Below are 24,540 nucleotides of genomic sequence, written 5' to 3'. Positions count from 1 at the left end.
TTATTCAACAAAGAGTACTGAAGAACGGAGGGATTGATTTGAAAATAATGAAATAAATCTTTATTTGCTATCCATCTCAAAAATAAATTTTGTGGTAGATAAATGTGTATATATCAGATTGAGGCATGAGACTTTGAAAGAAAATGATGAATTATAGATGTTCTTTGAAAAACAGGGTTGACTGTGAAGAAGACACATTCTATGGCTTTCTCATGAAAGTAATTTTTTTCCTCATGTCATTTAACATGACCCCCCCGGATTTCATGTTGACTGACATCGTTTGACTCTGCGATGTAACAGAAATCTTGTCATTGGTCTATGATTTGGGAAGGACTTTCTAGTATCTGCCCAAGACTGGTATTGTTAGTGAGAAGTGTAGTTTTACTAATCCACTAGTTCCACAGATGTTGTCATCTGAGGTAAAGCAGAATCTGGGCTCACCGCGGACGTTACCCGCTTGTTGGGTGACATTTATACACTTATTTATAAGTTTCTGTGCAAATGAGGGCCAAGGAAGTCCTGACTGACATGGGCTCTTCACTGAGCTCCTCACTGGTTCATCTGAAGAGAGTGAGTGAATTTTTAGGGTGAAGACTAGGATAGCTCCGGACCAGTTTCTTGTCCTTTTAATGGAAATCAGTCTTGATCTGACCTCAGAGGTGTCAGGATACATTTCTGAATATCTGCCTAAGCAGAGAAAATGGCAGAGGAAAAGCAGTTTTAAAATGGACTACCGAATTTAGAATTAATATGTCTACCCGATGCCACAGAAACTCCAAAGGACCAAAATAACAAACATTGAAGGTAACCAAAAGCCCCTAAAATTTGAACCCTGTGTCTTGTACCATGGAGAACTAGGGTCACATGTTGGGTCATAGATACGAAGAGATGCAGACACACCATTACTTCAGTCAAAAGGAAGAAGATACCCAGGCCCGCACCAAGCAAAATATGGCCTCTTTCAGGGCTAAGGTCAATAAGTGTTCAGTCTGTAAATGATATTGGAAATGCTTGAGCACTATGCTCTTACTTTAGGCCAGAGAAGATAGAGTCTAGGGAGGTTCTGTCACAAGAGCCATTTGTTCAAGGTCACAGAGTTAGAGACGGAAGCCCTTCTGTCTGCTTTGTGCTCTCAGGTCGGGGGTTACTGCCCAGCAGCTCATCTTCCTCCAGGTTTGGTGTTCAGTGTGCACCATGGCCCATTCTCCTTGGTGCTTCACCTCTACTCACTCTTCTCTCACTTGCAAGAGAGACATCAAATTGAGTCATAAGAGGGATCTCAGGGGGCCAGTTCTTCAGGAAAGTACTCTTTCTGCACCTGTGCCTGAACCTGGGAAGCCTCCAGTTTTCTATATGTCAGCTTCTGCTTAGGGCTCTCTGGGCCAGAAGAAATAGTCCCTCTTACTGTTATAACTTTGGGGCTCTGTTTTGTCCAGGGACGCGGGAGAGCAAGGGTGACCAGTTTGGTTTTCATCATTTGTCCTCTAGATCACATCCCTATTCCTCTCCCTTTGACCAAGACCGCCTCTTCTGTCCTGCCTGTAGCTATGATGCATATCTGCATCCAGACCAACTCTCAGGGCCTCTGACCATCAGCCTCTCCTGCCCCTGTATCCTCTGGCTCTTCATCCATCTCTCCAGTTCCTACTATTTTGATTAGAGTAGAACACTGTGTTGCGTGAGTTATAGGAAGTGTCTGTTGCATGTGGTATTTGGCCAATTTCATGTGGTTGTATTAAAGATAAAAACACCTTTTTAGAATTTGCCTTGTTCCAGGGACTTTGGTAGATGCTGGGAATTTAAATCCCAATAAATCAATATTCATATCTTTGTGGGGCTTTATGTCTAATGGAGGAGAAAAATGAGTAGACAGTTTCAAGCCCTCTGAAAAGTTTATGAGAGACTTGGGTGGTTGCAGAAAGGGAAACTGCTCCATCAGAGGATTACTTATTTATGTAAATCAACCCCACTTAAGACAAAATGAAAATTGTGATCGGATATATCCTTGTCTTATCTCCTTTTGTATAAACATCCTGTGTCCCTAGGTACACACAGCATCCTCTATGTCACACCTGGACACACCATGCCACTCAGAGAACCTCATGTCCCTTTGTCAGCTTCCATTGCCATTCCCTCCCTCCTGGGTACTATAAGCTTCCTTCACCTTCTTCAAAAATTATGTTTGTCCTGCTATTTTGTAATGACCTACAACGAAAAATAGCTGAGAAAGAGTATATCTACATATATATGTAACTAAATCACTTTGCTATACAGCTGAAACAAATACAACCCTATAATTCAACTATACTTCAATAAAAATATTCTCTTATACCATTAAAGTCATCAGATGTAACTATATAATCTCTTACCATAAAATATAGAAATTAATATTTTATTGCATCCACCATTGACTTATCAGTGCATGGCTAAGTGTTCCTACAAAGTTTTCATCTATAAAGATATTTTAAGAGAAAAAAATGGAGAGATAGTATTTTCCTATTAACAATTTAATGAGAACATATGACTCAGAGCATTTCATCCACAGTTCTCTGGTCCTACCAACCAAAGGACTACAACTATTTATATTAAAATTGTCAAGGAGACTTGCAATTTGGCACAAATCCCTAAATTCCTCTCTGATTTGTTTAATAGTATCCTACGTGCCTCCACTCACACTAACCTAATGTAAAATAGTCTCACTACACAATACAGAAACAACTCAACCAAGGAAAGTACATCCATGTCCCTCCCTTCCATAGTCTCACCATGCAAAGGGAATGCTTGTGTTGTGATTGGCAAATGCTTCAGTTTTTCAAAAAACGAATTTTAAAAGAATTATGAAGATTAATTTTAACTGGGATAATAGATTAAACTCTGTCAGGTAAGACCACTGGAGAAGAAAAGAAGAGCAGAGACTTGTAACATGAATGTAAATGAAGCCCATCCGTCACAGGTACTCTGTGCACTCAGGGAGGATGGGTAGATGCCTCAGACCTCTCTAGCCCATCCATCTCCTATTGCTCTGTGATCAGACACAAGCTTCCTTGGAACTTTCCATTGTCTCAATCAATGAACAATGCACAGACCATACCCAAGCATATGACTCCTGCATCCTCTCCATGACCGCAGTTGTGCTGCTCCCAGCCCTGGGAAGGGCACTTCCATAAGTGGGACTCCTTTCCCGTGCAGTTCACCTCATCCAGCCAGATGATTCCTGAGCCCACTCCGAATTGAGCATACCCTGGGGCACTGAGGGCTTCTCCACAGTCCAGCTGCCTGCACACCACATTCGCATCATTCAAGTCCCAGTTGTCATCACAGACGGTGCCCCAGGAGCCCTGGTGAAGGATCTCCACTCTCCCTGCACAGGGACTGTCTCCATCCACCAGGCGGAGCTGATTGCTGTCTGAGGAGAGAGTCAGGACAATGTGACATTTTCAAAGGGAATAAGGGTTTTCTGGTCCTTTGCGATCCCTACCTGAACAGTTGGAGGCACTCTCCTCCGAGGCTGCAGAGCCTGCTGGTTCAGACAGGGACTCATTGCACTGAGGCAGCACCTGGCTCTAGTTTCTTATGGCAGTGATAAGAGAATAATAGTGTTGAAAAATAGGGAAAAAAGGAAAATTTAAATTGAAAATACTCTAGCGAGTAGTGTGAGACAGGAGGTATAGCCCAGGTCATATGAGTTAACCTCTGGTTTGTAGAGTTCTTCATAGCATTTGAGAAAGATACACAGGAAATGTTAGCCTCTCTACCCTGAGCAGGTATATCAGTTCAGAGTCATAGCAAAGGGCTGGCAGCTGGATGGATTTTTTTTTTTTTTATACGCCACACACACTTTGCTGCCATTGACCTGAGAGTTAAAAGGATTAGATTAAAAGGAATGGAGTGAGGAACTGGTCTCGTCAGAAGCCTCGGCTAGCAGCCATGAATCCTCTACTACTTAGAATCATTCTTGGTATAGTCATTCCAAACTAAGAAACATACCATGATATGCCATGGTTTGCCTCAGAATCCTTCACTTACAGTTCACAGCTTCAGACTCCAGATCTGGAGTCTTAGTTTCAAAAAATATAATCTCTTTAAGCAGATTGTGGAAACTTGCATGAGAGAGGAGGTAAAATATTGATTGGAACTGGCCAAATTCCACTGGAACTCCTAGAATGGCACTTCTTTTCCCAAATAAATCTCATCTCAACTTGGATTTTGTGTCAGGAGTCACTGTTGTTCAACATGTAGAGTGATTTAGTCTTTAGAGGGAAAACATATATATCTAACCCCACCACAGGGAAGAAATAAGTTATATTCCTGGTCCGAAAGCACATGAAGAAACAATTTTGACAGACTCAGTGTATTATTCTCTCCTTTTGTATGTAAAAAGTGATGTAAAGAAAGATTAAATAATGTGTAATGATGTTGCACTTTAAGTAAATGATGAAGTAAAGAAGAAAACCTAACATTTTCTACCTCCATGAAGAATGGTTGCTGTCTACAGCTTAAAGCCTGGAAAATGTTTTTCAAAGAAGTAAATTTATTAGACATTTGTGAACATAACACAGACTAAATGTGCTGAAATTCGGAAGAGTGAGACCATGAAACATGTTTCAATGTTAGCCAAGGATCCACAACTACTTTTTCTCTGTGGGAATTTCACAATTTGGTACATGGCTTAGAATTTGGGCTCAGGCAAGCAGAGGACTCCTGTCTGGACAGAGAGGTCAGTGTAACTTTGAGGGTTACCTGGTGCTAGAGTGAAAAAATTCAAGAATCGAAGGCTACTCTCATATAACAAGTTTTCTCCTCAAATATTTGCCCAGTATATGAGCTGTGAAGGGCAGGAGGACAAAGAACTATGTAAAAATTTTGGAAAGTAGAGTAGATATTCCCTCATTCTCTTAAGTGCTGAGCTACCAAAACTTCCAAACTATCAATTCAAAGCCCTGAAAGCCCATGGCGTAGAAACAGAAGAATGGAAGGCACATGGAGTGTTACCGAAACTGCAATCCGAACTGGTCACAACTCTGTTCTAGGTTGTATACAGATATTTGGGTGATCTGCAACCTTTCTCCCACCTGCCTAGCAGAACAAAAGGTGAATCCTTTCAGGTGTTAGAAAATATATGTGGAGGGCATTCCCTTGTGGTGCAACAGGTTAAGGATCCAGCATTGTCACTGTGGCAGCTCAGGTTGCTAATGTGGCACAAGTTTAATCCCTGTTCCAGGAACTTCCACATGCTGTTGGCATAGCCAGAGAGAGAGAGAGAATGTATCTGGAATTTCTTTTTTTTCATATATAATTTCTAGCATTCAATAAAAATTACATGGCGTATAAAGAGGTAATGTAATGTCAAATAAACAAAGTGAGAAAAAGATGAGAGAAAGCAGAGGCACACATGATAGAGATGCTGAATTTGGCAGATAAAGATTTTAACTATGATCAGTATATTTAGGAAAAAAGATGGAAGCGGAGAATAAACAGGTGAAAAGACGAAAAAAATTAACAAAAAATTGTAAATATATAAAATATATGAAAGGAACAATTGCCCACTGAAAATAAAATGTCTACAATGAAAAACTGAATGAATAGATTTAAAAGCATTTTATTTTATTTTATTTTATTTTTTATTTTTTTTGCTATTTCTTGGGCCGCTTCCGTGGCATATGGAGATTCCCCGGCTACAGGTCTAATCGGAGCTGTAGCCACCAGCCTACGCCAGAGCCACAGCAACACGGGATCCGAGCCGCATCTGCAACCTACACCAGAGCTCACGGCAATGCCGAATCGTTAACCCACTGAGCAAGGGCAGGGACTGAACCCGCAACCTCATGGTTCCTAGTCGGATTCGTTAACCACTGCGCCATGTGGGGAACTCCTAAAAGCATCTTAGATACAATCGACACAGAATTAATGACTTAGAGGTATCCTACAAAGGAGAGGTGAGAAAGAGAAGAAAGATAAGGAAGAGAAGATAAATAAAGGTAGGAGTTCCCACCTTGGCACACTTGGTTGAGGATCCCACTGCAGCAGCTCTGGTTGCTATGGAGGTGCTGGATCGATCCCTGGCCAGGCACAGTGGGTTAAGGATCTAGTGTTGCCTCAGCTGTGGTGCAGGTCAGAGCTGAGGCTCAGATTTGACCCCTGGTCTGGGAACTCCCATATGCCACAGGTGTGGAGAAAAAAAAAAAAAGAAAGAAAGAAAGGATAAACGGAGACAGAGCAGAAGAAGTACTGTTTGAAGATACAATGCTAGAGAATTTTAAAAAATGGATGGAAGGGTGTGAAAAGTCCCACACCTAGTAAAGCTGATGAAAATCAAAAAAGAAAAGGAAAATCTGGAATACTAACAGCTTGTTTAATACAAAAGAATACTCAGAAGAAGAGAAAAAGAGAACATAATGCAGATGGGTCAATTAAAAGTAAAGTGTAGATACTAGCCCAACAATATCAGTATTGTATTTACAGGAAGTGGATTAGATACTTCAAATAAAAGCCCATGTAGATAAAGCAACAAAATTCACCTAAATACTCCTTGCAGGATACTCAGTGCCTATATGAGGATAAAGAAAGTTTGAAAGTAAAATGATGGAAGACAATGTATGTACTATGTAAACACTAATCTTTAGAAAACTGTATCAATGTCACAGAAAGTATACTTTAAGGCAAGACACCCCAATTGAGTTAATGAGAGAATTTTCATGATTATAATGGTATAAATCCTTAATAAAAAATATTATAGATATCAAAATCCAAGAAAGATATCAGAACATAGCTTTGAGGAGTTCCCATTGTGGCTCAGTGGGTTAAGGACCTGATGTCATCTCCATGAGGATGGCTTCACTCACTGGGTTAAGGATCTGGCATTGGTGCAAGCTGTGGTAGAGGTCATAGATGCACCTTGGATCCCATGTTGCCATGACTGTGGTGTATGCCTGCAGCTGCAGCTCCAATTCAACCCCTAGCCTGGGAACTATGCAGCGGGTGTAGCGGTAAAAAGAAGATAAGGAAAAACAAATCATAGCTTTGAAATATACTTGGGAGAGTGAAAAGAAGAAATAGACAAAAATCCCTATTAAAATGGGGAACTTTAACACATCCGATAGCATGCTGACAAAGCATACAGAAAAGAAGGAAGAATGAAGGAGATATAAAACAATACAGCATATGTAGAACAGTGCACCCAACAGTGAAAGAATTCACATTATTGTAAATGCACTAGGAGCACCTAGCAAAAATGACCATAGGCAGCTCCCGTCATAGCTCAGGGGTTAACAAACCCGACTAGGATCCATGAGGATGCGGGTTTGATCCCTGGCTTCGCTCAGTGGGTTAAGGATCCAGCATTGTTGTGAGCTGTGGTATAGGTCACAGATGCAGCTCAGATCTGGCATTGCTGTGGCTATGGCATAGGCTCGCGGCTATAGCTCCAATTCGACCCCGAGCCTGCGAACCTGCATATGCCGTGGTTGTGGCCGTAAAAAGACAAAAGACCAAAAAATAATAATAATGAGCATATGATAAAAACTTTCAGAGAAATGAATTCATACAGAGTATTTACTCTGACCACAGTGGAATAAAAATAATAATTAATAAATAAATATAGGCAGCCATCCCTATTTGGAAAAGTTAAGAAACATCCTTCCAAAGCAGTACCTCGATCTGGAATAAAATTTAAAAATTAGAAAATATTGTAAAGAATGATAATAAAGATGTGGTATATAACTAAATTCTTCTAGTGAAGCTAAAGTAGTGCCTAAGGGAAATTTATACCCTAGACTTAGAAAAGAGGGAAGACTAAAAATGAAAAATTGTAAGCTTCCGTTTAAGAAACTAGGAGATGAGAGAATAAAGCCTAGAGGACATAGAGAGTTGAGATTAATAAAGAAAACCCAAATTAGTGAAAAAGAAAGTAAGCATAAGATAGGGAAAATAGAGGAAAAACTTTCAAATGTGGCTCATTGAAAATTGATAAACACTGAGCAATACTAATCAGGAATGAGAGAAAAATGAAGTTAACATATCAAGAATGAAAAGAGACAGCACTATAAGTCATACAGGTCTTTGGTAATAATTTTACTGAGATGCAATTTACACACTTAATGGGGATAAATAGTCAGAAGAGTGTCAATTTCTCCACGACCTTGCCAATACTGGCTTTGAATCTAAGCCATTCTGATAGGTGTGAGGTAAGAGCTGACTGTGGTTTTGATTCACATTTCCCTGATGATTAGCAATGTCAAGCATTTTGTCATATACTTGTTGGGCATTTGTGTGTGTTCTTTGGGGAAATGTCTACTCAAGTCCTTGACCAACTTTTTAATTGGGTTGTCAAGTTGTTATGTTTTTGATTTTGTTTTTTTTCATCTTGAGTTGAAGGATCTCTTTATATATTTTGGAAATAATCTGTTTATATGACTTGCTGCAAATTGCCTTTTCACTCTATTGATGTGTCCTCTGCTCTGCAGAAGGTTTTAAGTTTGATATATTTGCATTTGTCTATTTTATTTTTGCTTTTTTGCCTATTCTTGTGTCCCACCCATGAAATCATGAAACAATGTATTTTCATTTTATGATGGAACTGAGGTATCACATATCTAAAATGTAATTTCTATCTGCTAATGTATCACCCCATCACACAGAGTAAAATAAATTCAGATACAGCAGTGTTTTACATAGTCTTTAGTGGAACTATAAAATTATTTGCAGAAAACAAAACAGAATTAAAAGTTATTTGGGGGTGACCACATCACACCAGTCAGAATGGCCATCACTAAGAAGTCCACAAACAACAAATGCTGGAGGGGGTGTGGAGAAAAGGCAACCCTCCTGCACTGTTGGTGGGAATGTAATTTGGTACAACCACTATGGAAAACAGTACAGAAGTAACTCAGAAAACTATACATAGAACTACCACATGACCCAGCAATCCCACTCTTGGGCATATATGCGGATAAAACTTTCCTTGAAAAAGACACATGCACCTGCATGTTCATTACAGCACTATTCACAATAGCTGAGACCTGGAAACAACCCAAATGTCCAGTGACATAAGATTGGATTAGGAAGATGTGGTATATATACACAATGGAATACTACTCAGTCAAAAAAAGAAAAAATAGGAATTCCCACAACCTCATGGTTCCTAGTCAGATTTGTAAACCACTGAGCCATGACGGGAACTCCCAATAATACTTTTTAAATTCAGTTAATGTTGCTGAGAATGAAAGCTATTGAAACTATTCTGATGGATAACTAGGGAATATATGTAAAGAGAATCCTTTAGAATGGTTATCTTGAAAAAAGAATAGTGGATTTTCTATTAGATTAATGCTGATGTTCATAAAATTTTTATCACAGCATTGTAATTGAAAACATTAATATAAGGAAATATGATTAGATAAATTATGATTCAGTAACAGAGTATGGCTGAAAGGCAGGCAACCATACAAATGACATAGAAGATGTCTTAACAGGGCAAAAAGAAATTTTGAATACATTTTTAATTTTGAAAGTGGATATAAAATGGTGTACAGGAACTTTATGATTCAACTGAGAGAGAGAGAGAGTTTCTATGCGTGTGTGTGTGTGTGTGTGTGTGTGTGTGTGTGTAGAGACTGAGCTTTAAAGCAAAGTCTTTAGAAAAAAATCTAAAGTGAGCTAGCAAGCTGTAAGAATCTAGAAAATTGTCCATTTCTTCCAGATTGTCAAACTTGTTGCCATACAGTTGCTCATAGTATTCTCTTATGGTTTTTTGTATTTCTGCTATATCCGTTGTGATTTCTCCTTTTTCATTTATAATTTTGGTTATTTGGGTTCTTTCTCTCCTCTTTTTAGTGAGTCTGGCCAGGGGTTTGTCAATTTTGTTCACCTTTTCAAAGAACCAGCTCTTGGTTTTATTAATTTTCTCTATTGTTTTTTGAGTCTCTATTTTATTGATTTCTTCTTTGATCTTTATAATTTCCTTCCTTCTGCTGACTTTAGGACTTCTTTGTTCTTCTTTTTCTAATTCGTTTAGGTGGAGGGTTAAGTTGTCAATTTGGGATCTTTCTTCTTTTTTGAGAAAGGCCTGGATTGCTATAAATTTCCCTCTGAGCACTGCTTTCGCAGCATCCCATAGGTTTTGAGAGGTTGTGTCTTCATTATCATTTGTTTCAAGGTAGTTTTTAATTTCCTTCTTGATTTCCTCATTGACCCATTGCTTTTTAGTAGCATGTTGTTTAGTCTCCATGGAGTAGGTTTTTTCTCTTTGCTTTTCCCATGGTTGATTTCTAATTTCATGGCATTGTGGTCAGAGAAGATACTTGAGATAATTTCTACGCTCCTAAATTTATTGAGATTCGCTTTGTGTCCCAATATGTGGTCGATTCTTGAGAATGTTCCATGAGCATTTGAGAAGAATGTGTATTCTGCTTTTTTTGGATGTAGTGTCCTGAAGATATCAATTAAGTCTAACTTTTCTATTGTTTCCTTTAGGATCTCTGCTGTTTTATTGGTTTTCTGTCTAGAGGATCTGTCCATTGATGTGAGGGGGGTATTTAGGTCTCCTACTATGATTGTATTCTCATCAATATCTCCCTTTATGTCTGTTAATATTTGTTGTGTGTATCTGGGTGCTCCTGTATTTGGGGCATATATGTTGACAATAGTAACAACCTCTCCTTGGATGGATCCCTTAATCATTAAATAGTGTCCTTCTTTGTCTTTCTTTATGTCTTTTGTTTTAAAGTCTATTTTGTCTGATATGAGCCTTGCGACTCCTGCTTTTCTGTCATGTCTATTGGCGTGAAATATTTTTCCTCACCCTTTCACTTTCAATCTATATGTATCTTTTGTCCTAAGGTGAGTTTCTTGTAGGCAGCATATTGAAGGTTTTTGCCTTTTTATCCACTCAGCCACTCTGTGTCTTTTGATTGGGGCATTCAGTCCATTGACATTTAAGGTGATAATTGATAGATGATTATTTATTGCCATTTGAACCTCGTGTTCCAGTTGATTCTATGTTTCTCCATTTTTTTTTTTTTTTTTTTTTTTGGTTGGATGGTCTCCTGTTATTATCTGCTTGAGTGGGTTTTTTTTTTCATTTTTTGCAAATGCAATATTTGGTTTTGGCTTGTGATTGCCCTGTTTTTTAAGTATGCTAACCCCTTCCCATAAATGTGTGTTTTAGCCTGATGGTCCTGTAAGTTCAAACACTTCATTACTATATTAAAATTAAGAAGAGAGACATACGTATAAACAAAAAGGGTTATTTACCTCCTGACATCCCTTGCCCACATTTTATGGTTTTGATGACTCTTTTTTATTTTTTTCTTTTTAATTTTATTTTGTTTGAAGCATGTTCATGATTAAATCTGTATGCTGGCTTATTTGAGTGACTTCTCTCTGATTGCAGTTTCCTCAAGCAGAAACAGACCAACTGAACAGACCGATCACTAGAAATGAAATTGAAGAGGTCATAAAATCACTCCCTACAAATAAAAGTCCAGGACCAGATGGCTTCACAGGTGAATTTTATCAAACATATAAAGAGGAATTGGTGCCCATCCTCCTTAAACTCTTTCAAAAGGTTGAAGAAGAAGGAATACTCCCAAAGACATTCTATGAGGCCACCATCACCCTCATTCCAAAACCAGACAGAGATACCACCAAAAAAGAAAACTATCGCCCAATATCATTGATGAATATAGATGCAAAAATTCTCAACAAAATCTTAGCCAACCGAATCCAACAACATACCAAAAAAATTATACACCATGACCAGGTTGGGTTCATCCCAGGTTCACAAGGATGGTTCAACATACGCAAATCAATCGGCATCATACACCACATTAACAAAAAAAAGTCAAAAAACATATGATCATCTCAATAGACGCAGAAAAAGCATTTGACAAAGTTCAACATCCATTCATGATCAAGACCCTCGCCAAAGTGGGTATAGAGGGAACATTCCTGAATATAATCAAAGCCATTTATGATAAACCCACAGCAAATATAATCCTCAATGGGGAAAAACTGAAAGCCTTCTCACTCAAATCTGGAACAAGACAGGGATGCCCACTCTCACCACTGCTCTTCAACATCGTTTTGGAAGTCCTAGCCACAGCAATTCGACAAACAAAAGAAATAAAAGGCATCCATATAGGAAGAGAAGAGATAAAACTGTCACTGTATGCAGATGACATGATAATATACCTAGAAAACCCTAAGGACTCAACCCCAAAACTCCTTGAACTGATTAATAAATTCAGCAAAGTGGCAGGATATAAGATTAACATTCAGAAGTCAGTTGCATTTCTGTATACCAGCAATGAAACATTAGAAAAGGAATACAAAAAAATGATACCTTTTAAAATTGTACCTCACAAAATCAAATACCTCGGAATACACCTGACCAAAGAGGTAAAGGACCTATATGCCGAGAACTATAAAACTTTAATCAAAGAAATCAAAGAAGATGTAAAGAAATGGAAAGATATTCCATGTTCCTGGATTGGAAAAATCAATATTGTGAAAATGGCCATCCTACCCAAAGCAATCTACAGATTCAATGCAATCCCTATCAAATTACCCATGACATTGTTCACAGAACTAGAACAAACAATCCAAACATTTATATGGAACAACAAAAGACCCAGAATCGCCAAAGCAATCCTGAGAAACAAAAACCAAGCAGGAGGCATAACTCTCCCAGACTTCAAGAAATACTACAAAGCCACAGTCATCAAAACAGTGTGGTACTGGTATCAAAACAGACAGACAGACCAATGGAACAGAATAGAGAATCCGGAAATAAACCCTGACACCTATGGTCAATTAATCTTTGACAAGGGAGGCAGGAACATCAAATGGGAAAAGGAAAGTCTATTCAGCAAGCATTGCTGGGAAACCTGGACAGCTGTAAGCAAAGCAATGAAACTAGAACACACCCTCACACCATGCACAAAAATAAACTCCAAATGGCTGAAAGACTTAAATATACGACAGGACACCATCAAACTCCTAGAAGAAAACATAGGCAAAACACTCTCTGACATCAACATCATGAATATTTTCTCAGGTCAGTCTCCCAAAGCAATAGAAATTAGAGCAAAAACAAACCCATGGGACCTCATCAAACTGAAAAGCTTTTGCACAGCAAAGGAAACCCAAAAGAAAACAAAAAGACAACTTACAGAATGGGAGAAAATAGTTTCAAATGATGCAACTGACAAGGGCTTAATCTCTAGAATATACAAGCAACTTATATAACTCAACAGCAAAAAAGCCAATCAATCAATGGAAAAATGGGCAAAAGACCTGAATAGACATTTCTCCAAGGAAGATATACAGATGGCCAACAAACACATGAAAAAATGCTCAACATCGCTGATTATAAGAGAAATGCAAATCAAAACTACCATGAGATACCACCTCACACCAGTCAGAATGGCCATCATTAATAAATCCACAAATAACAAGTGCTGGAGGGGCTGTGGAGAAAAGGGAACCCTCCTGCACTGCTGGTGGGAATGTAAACTGGTACAGCCACTATGGAGAACAGTTTGGAGATACCTTAGAAATCTATACATAGAACTTCCATATGACCCTGCAATCCCACTCTTGGGCATCTATCCGGACAAAGCTCTACTTAAAAGAGACACATGCACCCGCATGTTCATTGCAGCACTAGTCACAATAGTCAAGACATGGAAACAACCGAAACGTCCATCAACAGATGATTGGATTCGGAAGAGGTGGTATATATACACAATGGAATACTACTCAGCCATAAAAAAGGATGACATAATGCCATTTGCAGCAACATGGATGGAACTAGAGAATCTCATGCTGAGTGAAATGAGCCAGAAAGACAAAGACAAATACCATATGATATCACTTATAACTGGAATCTAATATCCAGCACAAATGAACATCTCCTCAGAAAAGAAAATCATGGACTTGGAGAAGAGACTTGTGGTTGCCTGATGGGAGGGGGAGGGAGTGGGAGGGATCGGGAGCTTGGGCTTATCAGACACAACCTAGAATAGATTTATAAGGAGATCCTGCTGAATAGCAGTGAGAACTATGTCTAGATACTCATGTTGCAACAGAAGAAAGGGTGGGGGAAAAAACTGTAACTGCAATGTATACATCTAAGGATGACCTGACCCCCTTGCTGTACAGTGGGAAAATAATAATAAAAAAAAAATAAATAAATAAAGTGAGCTAGCAGATCCTGACCTCCTGTAGAGGCTCTGTGACATGTGTCAGGCTCAGGAAATATTTAATGCTGTTTGGAACCATCATACCAAGGTTTAAATTGCCAAGATAAGGCAAACTCATGTGAACTGAATGCCTTAGTATGTAAATTAGTGCTTTAATGATAAGATCCTACAAAAAGTTCTCTCTGAGGAAACGTTATGCTTGAGGGAGGTGAGCTTTATTCTCAGCCTAAGGAGAAATTTATTCACTTCTCCCATGGCTAGAGAGCCCCAAATTTAATCAGAGCACCAATGTTATATTTCATCTTGAGAATCCACCTCTATCCATAAGAGCCTGCACAGCCTGAAAAAGGATAGCCATCATTATAATATGGCCTACACCCAAGGAATTGGAAGTTTGAAGAAATTTAACACGGGAGTGAGGAGTAGAACTTCTTGCTCCTGTTGGGAGGAACAGAATTTCCTGAAGAAGAGAGACAGAGATTTCTGACTGGGGAGGCTTGAGATAGGGAGGGAACATGGGATAAGGAAGGGATGAAGAGGTGAGGAGCTCTGCTAAAGCAGCCAGGACCAAGGTTCATACCTAGAAGAGCTGAACTTCCAGGCATGTGGCTAGAGCATCCTAATTTCAGGAGCTCAAAGCTGATATCTTGGACTCCTCTGAGTCAGGGGCCCAGTGGAGACCAAGTTTCATACAGAGTCCGTGGGAATGACAAGGGAGAAAATTCACCCAAAGGACATTCACAAGCACAGGGTTCTTCCTAAGCAACTGATGCTTTTAAGATGTCATGGAGCGAGCTTGAGTTCCCCACTGGGAAAGAGAAAATTGACCAAAAGAGGCACATCCTCAAATCTCTAAAGCTAAATCCCTCTTCTGCATTCAATGCTAATATCAATCCACTTATGACAACTACATTTGGCATTAGTTTTCTTTCTGTTGCCCAGTGGAGTTGGAAGACCATTTATACAAGAGGTAGAGAGAGAAAACATCACAGGCAGGAAGATGGAGGTCTGCCAAGAACTCAGGGCTGGAGAAAGACTGCAGAAGCAGAAAAAAAGTCTGAGCTGAGGGTTTGTGGGGAATAAAGAGAAGCTCAAAGTGAGACATAGATTGAAGGCGCAGAGTAACCCGGGAAGGTGTAATTATAGATTATGTCGGGAGGGCTTTCCTCATAGAAAGGAAAGTTTCCGTATCTGCCCTCATCAAATGTGCATTCACACATATCATCATTCTCATTACCACCACCAACACCAAATCCAGCAGTGTGGCTTAATCTACCAGTCTGAGGGTGTCAGTTCTATGGACTCCTATCTAAAAGATTGACGTCCGCCGGACAGATATATTTTTTTACACTTTTAGCCTTCATACATTCTTCACCCCCACACCAGTCTTGAAATAATACATATACATGCACACACACACACACACACACACACACACACACACACACACACACATACACGATCCATAAGCTAAGACCAGAAATAACTAAAATACCCATGGAGAGCATACAATATGGAGTGCAGGAAGGGTAAATCAGAAACCCAGCCTGAACAGGTCCCTCAGCCACAATCCATGATAGGAAAACCGGGAAGTGATCATTTTCTGAGCTGTTAGGTGTTGACCGGGAAGGGCGAAAACACTGACACCGGTCAATTGGAGAATAAAATTTATCTCTCTGCAACATCTTACTGCTTAACTTGAAAAACAAAGCCCCATGAGGGGAAAAATCAACATTCACTGTATCTAAGGATCACATTTGGTCAAAACCTATGGTCCATAGAGAGGTGTGGTCTTTACAACACAGGGATCCTTCCCTCCAGAATCTTATGGCTAATCCAGTATCTCAGCTGATCTTGAGGATGCTTACCTTGAGCACTCGACAAGACACCGAGGAGGAGAAAAACAAGTCCTTGGAGAAAGCACTGCATGTTCACGGTCGTGCCGACCCTCTTGTCTTTGGGCAAGAGCCTCAGTTTCCTCAAACCACACAAAGAATCCTCCAGGCCCTTAATGGAGTCTCTTATGCAGGAAGGGGATTATATAGACCCATCCTCTGACATTGCCACCTTCCGAGCCAATAGAAACCCTCTTTAACATCTTCCGTGCCATCAGATACTATAGAAAAGGAAACTTTCTGAAGTTCAAATACCAATTAGATGCTGAATCTTAAATTTATCTCCTTATATGAGATACAAGGGTTTCTGACATCAGGTTTCATTCTACCCCTAAAACTGATACAGAAAAGCCATATTGAAAAAAAAAAATACATGGCTTTCTTTTCTCCTCCCCAGCAATAATTGGACTGAATGGCTGGTTCAGCTCAGCTGGTGGGATCAGCCAAACTTGCTGTTTCTAGGTTAGTTCTACCTCCCCACGGGCCCAAGAAAAGATGAATTTTTAAAAACTGGAGACATAGGTCTTCAGTGTCAAGTAGCCAACAGGTTGTGCCTGCAAAGAAACAAAGACGTCTCTAACAGAGAACAAAACTCAGGCAGGTACAGAATTGGGATTATAAAGATGACAAATTCTCAGGTAAATGAAAAAAGGGTTAGGTGAGCAGCAGGGGACGAGATATTTGGCTTTGTAGGGTGGCTTTCCTCTCCTTCCATTTCTCCTTGGTGAGTGAAAGCCTCGTAAAGGTCTGGGGCTCCTGATGGTCCTGAACAGGCCTGAAGTCTGTCTTTCCTTCCCTCTCATCGCAGAGAACTTGTTGCCCTCAAGACCACCATGACCGATACAGACAGAATGTTTTCACCTGGGAAGAAATTATGGTTCCCTGGGACATGGCGGGACGAAAGTTTACAAGTTAATTACCCGGTTAGTCCCGTTTTAGGACGTGGCAGTGTGCACCTGATACTCCGGGCTTCAGTGGTTAGAAAGTGTAAGCCCTCCTGTGCCTGGGTTCTCTTTTTCAACATTAGTGTCCCTGGGTCTCCTCTTCCTCCATTTATTTTCATATAAGCCAGTTGGTCTACTTTCACATTCTTTTACAGGCCTCTTTGAAAAAACAAGACGGCTGTCATCACAGTGCTTGGAATGGGAATCAATTTTACACAAATTGCTTATCTCATCCTTGCTATCAACAAGACAAGTCCTGATCATTTTATCACTAATTTTTCTTATTTTTATTGAAATGTAAAGGACATATAACATTACTGTAACAGTTTTTCTTTTGGCAGTGCCCCACAGATCACATAGGTTTTTTTATCCTCTTTTTCATCTTTTATTTTTTTTCTTGTTTATTTCAAAATTCTTGACCTCTAGATCACTCATTCTGTCTTCCATTTGTAGAGTACTGCTGTGCATGCTCTTCATTGCATTTTTCTTTTCTTTTAACGGCTATACCCATGGCATATGGAAGGTCCCTGGCCAGAGACTGAATCCAAGTCACAGCTGTGACCTACACCACAGATACAGCAGCACCAGGTACTATAACCCACTGCAATGGTCTGAGGATTGAACCCATGCCTCTGAGGTGACCTGTGCTGCTCTCAGACTCTTATCCCACCGGGCCACTGTGGGAACTCCCTATTGCATTTTGTCATTTCATTAATTTAATCTAATTTCCATTTGGTCTTTTTTTATGATTTCTGTCTCTTCAGTAAATATGTCTATTTGTTCCTGTATTATTTTCATTGTTTTTGTGTGTTATCTTTCATCAAAAGGTAAGTTATATTTGACTAGTATTTTACAGGACAAATTCTTAGAACTGACTACTGATAGAAACGTGGAGGTTAATTTTCAAGATATGGCATCAAGGAGTTCCCATCGTGGCGCAGCGGGAATGAATCCAACTAGGAACCATGAGGTTGCAGATTCCATCCCTGGCTTTGCTCAGTGGGTTAAGGATCTGGTGTTGCCCTGAGCTGTGGTGTAGGTCTCAGGTGTGGCTCAGATCCTTCGTTGGAGTGGCTGTGGTTTAGGCCGGCAGCCGTAGCTCAGATTTGACTCCTAGCCTAGGAATCTTCATATGCAGCAGGTGAGGCCCTAAAAAGCAAAAACAAACAAAAAACCAACTGTGTGTTTGGAGTTCCCATCATGGCTTAGCGCTAAATGAATCTAACTAGTATCCATGAGCTCCATGAGGACTCAGGTTTGATCCTTGGCCTCCATCAGTGGGTTATGGATCACAGCTCACGCCTCAGATCTGGCATTGCTAAAGCTGAAGCTCCAATTCAACCCCTAGCCTGGGAACTTTCATATGCCGTGAGTGCAGTCCTAAAAAAACTATATATATATATATATATATATATATATATGTATATATCTCACCATGTAGTTTCTGATAAAAGTTAAAAAAATAAATATTCTAAAGTTTCTGTGGTTGCTTTCACATTTCTTCTCAAAATGTTGTCAACATGCATCTAGTAGACTGGGTGTCCTTACTATGAATGCTACTAACTAAACATAGAAACTTCCCTGGAGTAGTGTTATCACCTTCCAACTCAGATAAGCTTACAATCAAGAACACATATGGCATGGATGGACCTAGAGATCATATTGAGTGAAGCAAATTAGAAAAACAAGTATCAGAAGTTCCCGCCGTGGTGCAGTGGTTAACGAATCCATGAGGTTGTGAGTTTAATCCCTGGCCTCACTTGGTGGGTTAAGTATCCAGCATTGCCGTGAGCTGTGGTGTAGATCACAGACGTGGCTTGGATTCCACGTTGCTGTCGCTGTGGCGTGGGCTGGAAGCAACAGCTCCGATTCGACCCCTAGCCTGGGAACCTCCATATGCCGCAGGAGCAGCCCTAGAAAAGGCAAAAAGAAAAAAAAAAAAAAAAAAAAAAAAAAAAAGAAATATCATATGATATCGCTTATATGTGGAATCTAATAAAAATGATACAAAAGAGCTTACTTAAAAAGCAGAAACAAAAGCTCAGATTTCAAAATCAATCTTAGGGTTACCACAGGTGAAACTGTTGGGAGAGGGAAGAATTGGAAGGGTGAGAATAACATATACACACTACTGTATAAAATAGATGATTAATGAGACTCTACTGTATAGCACTAGAAAATCTACTCAATAATTTGTAATAACCTATATGGGAAAAAAGAATGCCTATATTTATATATATGATTATTTCACTTTGCTGTACACCTGAAATGAATACAATACTGTAAATAGACTATATTCCAATAAAATTTTTAAAAGAACCCACATATGGTTGACACACTAACAATTTTAAATTTATTTACCACATACATTATGTACTGTGCTCTTTCAAAATTTAAATTTAGTCACAATATATAGAATCGCTATTTCACAGACAATTTTTTTGTAGTTAGAGTTATCAAGTGACAAAATTTATGAATAAAGTAGCAATTCTCTTTATCAACAATATGCATACTCTGTGAAACATGGCCATAGATTTGGTAATTATATTTTCACCTCTGTTATATAATGAAGTAAAATAATATACAATAAAATATATAATATAAATCAATATATACTAATTTAAAAATATCTCTTTGCAATTTCTGAATAAATAATACTCTAAATATTTTGAAATTGCTTACCAAATAGGTTAAGTCATAGCATCACCTTTTTATCAGATCATTACGATATTTTTCCAAATAATTTTTAATCAAAAATTTTTAAAGTTGTTGAATGATTTTTCATTTGATGAATGTTATCACCAGCAATATAACACCTTGTCTATGATCTGAGATATGGTTTGATGTAGGAAACAGTATCAAATTTTTCTTACTTCCACTTTACATTAATAGTCCTTGGATAATTTAAAGTTTCAATGATTTGAGAACTTCTTAACAGTGGTGATATTTTTATGGTCTCAGATCCTCAGTTTCTATCTATTGTAGTAACAATTACACTTTAAAATTATTCTGTCCTCAATGTATTGTCTAATTCAGTATATTACTGCCAGGATGTGGTAATCTTTTTTAATGTCATAAATAATTTGGCTGAACACAGTATTTTAGTTGAATGAGAGGCAGGATATCCCAATGGTTAAAGGTGTGAGATTAACAGCTGGGCTGCCTCGGTTTGTCCATAGAACTGTACTCAGTTCTGTCACATAAATTTTAAGTAATCCCTATGCTTCAGTATCCTTATCTATATGATTGGGTTATAAGAGCAATTACAGTATTCAAATGAATGAAGTACTTAGAGTGCTTCCTTGCGGGGAGCCGAGAAAATGCAGGGACTCAAAAAAGGACCTTGCCTAATGGCAGAAAAACCTGAGGCAGGTTCTTAACCAAGAAAGGGAGCTCACCTGAATGGTACAAGTCGAAGGTGGGTTTTTGGTCAGGAAAAAAGCTCACCTGAACGTGCATGCCGAAGGTGAGCCTCTGGTCAGGATGAAAGCCTGCCTGCATGGTACAAGCCGAGGGCAGGCCTCAGGTACACAGCTCTCACTTCGATGTTGATGGGGAAGAATTAAGGCTTTCCTGGGAAAGCAATTTCCATGTTTGCACTGAAGAATATGGATTGTTTCTCAGGTGACCTAGTCTTTCCTGCTATTTTATTTGCTATTCAGTTTTTCTCAGTCTTTCCTGATTATTTACTTATTATTCTTATTTCCCATTCTTATTGTCCTATGGTGATTTGTGATTTAACAAAATTACAACAATAATATAATCAGAATTTCATCCTGAAGGACTTTCCCCTATTTTAATCCAACTTAGTTAAAACATAGTGTTTATCTATTAATTAGTTATACAGTAAATTTTAGAGTTAGGATTTTAATGAGGTTCATAGAAGTTAGACATATATTATTCTTGACCAAAAGATACCTAGCTATGAGTTATAGAAGCTTTTAAGTGATATCTAGTTAAGTTGGTTTATATTTTCTTACACTGTCTCCCTGCCATAAGGCTTTAAAGATAAGCACCAGTCTAAAAACAAGATTTGTGAATGCCAAATTCTTGTGTCTGTGAACTCTTCAAATTGTAAAGACTGGCTGGCCATGGGATGATTTGTACTGTCTCCTCCTTTCCATGATGTATTGTACCTAATTGCCCTTAAATTGTACTCACTAAGTCTAGTTAAGATAGAGATCTTTTAACATGACGTATTGTACCTAATTACCCCTAACTGTACCCACTAAGTTTAGTTAAAACAAAGATCTTAAAACATGATGTATGGCTGCTATACCATGTAATAGTTGACCAATGTACTTTTAACACTGTGATGTAATCTGTAGCAAAAAGCTGTCTATATAATCAACCACTTATGCCAATAAAATTTGAGCAGTCCAGCGCCCTGAAAGAAGGGACAAAGAGGCTGTCTCCGTGACTGTACACTCGCCGATGCGATGCCGCATCCCTCTCCTATCGGGGAAAAAGCGTACGCTCCCTGGCCGCCGGAGCTGGCCTCCGGCACTTCCTGACACAGAATCAAGCCCTATAGCATTGCTAGTTCTCGTTTTTATTAATAAAACTAATGTTGAAGTCCACAATGAATGAGAGTTGAGTGGATTTTGAAGAAATTGAACTCTTAATGGAGGTGAAATTCAGCAGGCCTCCCTGGATCTCTCTGCCCCATTCCCATAGGGTCTGTCCATTCCTTATGGCCTCCCTCCTTTCAGGGGAGAGGGAAAGATTATTGTGTTGGTGAGTCTATAATGTTTCATCAGTTCTCATGTGCCCTTTATGTCCCAACGCACCTATTCTCCACTCAATACAAAGTTTTCTCCAATATGCTTGTCTTGGAGAGGCTGGAATTCCTATAAACATGATTCCTGGGATTTGTTTACCTGGGGTAAATAGGCAGAGTCTCAGGGAGCATGGATTTATAAACCCAGCCCCTTTGCTTCCCTGTGGGACAAATATAAAGGACCATTCCAGCTCCCTGTTGGGTCACCCAACCTTTTGTTTTGACATCTCAGATGTCAGTTCAGCTTCTCCCTCTGATAAATCTGCCTCCTCTGGTCTCCTAAGAGAGTATCCTCAATAAACTTCCTGTCCTCAATCTCTGCCTTACAGCTCATTTCCAGAGGAACTTGACTTGTAACAGTTATTTCTGTCAGAGTGAAAAATATCCAACCACTCTAGTAGTGACAGTTCCAAATGTTAGTTCTTGATTTTGGTACCACATATAAAGACCCATTGGAGAGTTTGGACCAAGGTTTACTCTGTGTGCATTTCTATAGCTCTACAGAATGACATGGATACACTGAGGTATGGGTCACTACGGATCATAGGCTGCTAGTACCAGTTCCACTGGGCATATAGAAAAGATTGGGAGTTCCCATTGTGGCTCAGTGAATTATGAACCCAACATAGTGTCTGTGAGGAAGTGAGTTCAATCCCTGGCCTTGTTCAGTGGGTTAAGGATCTGGTGTTGCTGCAAGCTATGGCGTGGGTCTCAGATGTAGCTCAGATCCTGTGTTGCTGTGGCTGTGGTGTAGGCCGCCAGCTGAAGCTCCAATTGGACCCCTAGCCTGGGAACTACCATATGCTGCAGGTGTGGCCATACAAATTAAAAAAAAAAAAAAAAAAAAAAAAAGGATTGAATATATTTGTTCTTGGCTATACAACCCACGTGGATTTCCAAGATGTATTCATACAAACTAGTGGGTACCTGAAGGTGTGGTTTCTCCCACAGCCAGCACTTGCAGTAGACAATAAGCATAAATAAGATGCTGCAGTGAAGTACTCTGGTGAGTGGAGAGGCCTGGGCTCCGAATTGAAACGCTGTAAAGGAGAGTTAGTTTTAAAAGCTTTGAGGATGAGGTATATACTGGGTTGAATAGTGTGCCCCCCACCTCAAATTCATGTCCATCCAGAACTTCAGAATGTGACCTTATTTGGAAATAGTCTTTGTAGGTGTAATCACATTAAGATGAGGTCTTACTGGATTAGGGTGGGGGTTAAGTCAATGACTCCTGTCTTTATAATAAAAGGGACATTTAGACAAAGGCACAGAGCAAAAATGCCGTGTAAAAACAAGAGACACAAGAAGAATTCCGTGTGATGATGGAGGCAGAGACTGGAGTGATGTGTTTATAAACCAAGGAAGGCCAAGGATTGCTGACAAACACCAGAGGCTAGGAAGAGGCAAGGAGGATCCTCCCCTAAAACCTCCAGAGGTAGCACAGGCCCACTGACACCTTGATTTGGGGTTTCTATCCTCCGGAACTATCAGAGAATAAATTTCTGTCTTAAGTTACCTAGCCTGCAGTAGGAAACAAGGTAGCAAAGCAAAAAATGTTTTTTCAAGAAGTGCTTCCATGGACTGTAAGTGTGCTTATACTAGGTGAGGCTAAGGCCTGAAATACTGGATTTCTCCAGGCACTTTTGGAGGAGGACCTAGGGCCTCTCGGGAATATGGGATGAAGGAGTCCGGGGGCATATCCTGGTGATCTTGGGACATTCTGAGGTTCTTTCTTTACTGTCTAGATGATAGCGGAAATTTGCCTCATATTTCCAGGTACAGTGTTCCATTCCTTCTGTCTTTTGTGCCAAGAGAGTTAGTCTCAGATTCTTTCTGATGCACCAATTTCAGACAGGACTGAATTTGCCCTAAGGCGATATTCTGAACAGGGTCAGGAGCCCTCCTTGGGAAATTGTTCTCTTCCTTGGGCTGACCTGCAGCAGAAAAGTTGGGAAACAGATCACTTGCTGTGCACGCAGGTGCCATTCCCTTTGGAGTATAGTCTCATCCTGAACAGGAGTTCTCTGAGCTCTCTCTCTCTCTGCTCTCATATGGGAAAGCTCTACCCTTGCAAAAAAGACTGATGTGATGCCTCTGAACTATGAGTTTATGGCTGGTGTGAAGCTTCCTGATATTCCTTAGCATCCTCTCAGGTAACTCCTTGGAGTAGTACAGGGTGGAGCTGAGATCCCCAAAGGACAGGGTCTGGGTCAGCCCCTGCCAGGCTCTCACAATCTCCCATTGTGTCTGAAGCTGTGACTTCATCACCCTGAGCACCCAGCAGGGGACAGTAAGGGGTAGGATTCCGTCCATCCTGAGGATATGCTCTTTTTAGGGAATTACTCCATCTCCCACCCTGGCCCTGGGATCTTCTTTGTGACAGGTATCCTCGGTTGCGTCTTGGGACCCTGTATGTTTCTCTTTTTCGTTTTCTTGGCTGTTCAGCAGTGCAGGAAGAAAATAAAGTGTGATGGTAAGTTTTAAAAAGGAGATGAAGATGAGGAGAGTGTGTGGGGCAGTGCGTGAGAAGGTGTACTGAATCTGCATCTTGCCCTTATTACATTTTCTGGGAAATGATACCGTATTTTTCTGAACTCTTGGCCTCAGCGACCTTGAACTAGGAGACCCCAGAAAGCATGATATCGTACTTAACAGCAGTACATTTAGTGTCGTTAGAGGGACACAGATTAGGACTGGGATGGGAATTCTGTTATGCCCAC

The 24,540-nt window shown here is 39.8% G+C and overlaps 1 protein-coding gene across 1 annotated transcript; it reads right to left on the bottom strand.

Moving 5' to 3' along the window:
* LOC110260588 (deleted in malignant brain tumors 1 protein-like) lies at positions 607–23,539 on the bottom strand. The gene is made up of 5 exons (XM_021091244.1): positions 23,445–23,539; positions 22,748–22,860; positions 21,467–21,604; positions 16,070–16,219; positions 607–3,406 (listed from the first exon to the last, which is right to left on the bottom strand). Exons 1-5 carry the CDS (start codon positions 23,537–23,539, stop codon positions 3,063–3,065), a joined length of 840 nt encoding a protein of 279 aa, XP_020946903.1. The 3' UTR covers positions 607–3,062.

The sequence above is a fragment of the Sus scrofa genome, chromosome 5 (genome assembly GCF_000003025.6).
Source record: "Sus scrofa isolate TJ Tabasco breed Duroc chromosome 5, Sscrofa11.1, whole genome shotgun sequence".
NCBI lineage: Eukaryota > Metazoa > Chordata > Mammalia > Artiodactyla > Suidae > Sus > Sus scrofa.
This window is presented reverse-complemented; position numbering and strand designations above follow the sequence as displayed.

What these genes read in the sequence shown, in the direction of transcription:
- LOC110260588 (XM_021091244.1), bottom strand. Translation starts at nt 23,539, where the DNA reads ATGTCCCAAGATCACCAGGATATGCCCCCGGACTCCTTCATCCCATAT. An exon ending in GGGAGAAACCACACCTTCAG is followed by an intron (nt 21,605 to 22,747) that starts GTACCCACTAGT and finishes CTTCAACATTAG; the next exon opens with TTTTATTAATAAAAACGAGA. An exon ending in GCGGCATCGCATCGGCGAGT is followed by an intron (nt 16,220 to 21,466) that starts GTACAGTCACGG and finishes CCTGCATAAGAG; the next exon opens with ACTCCATTAAGGGCCTGGAG.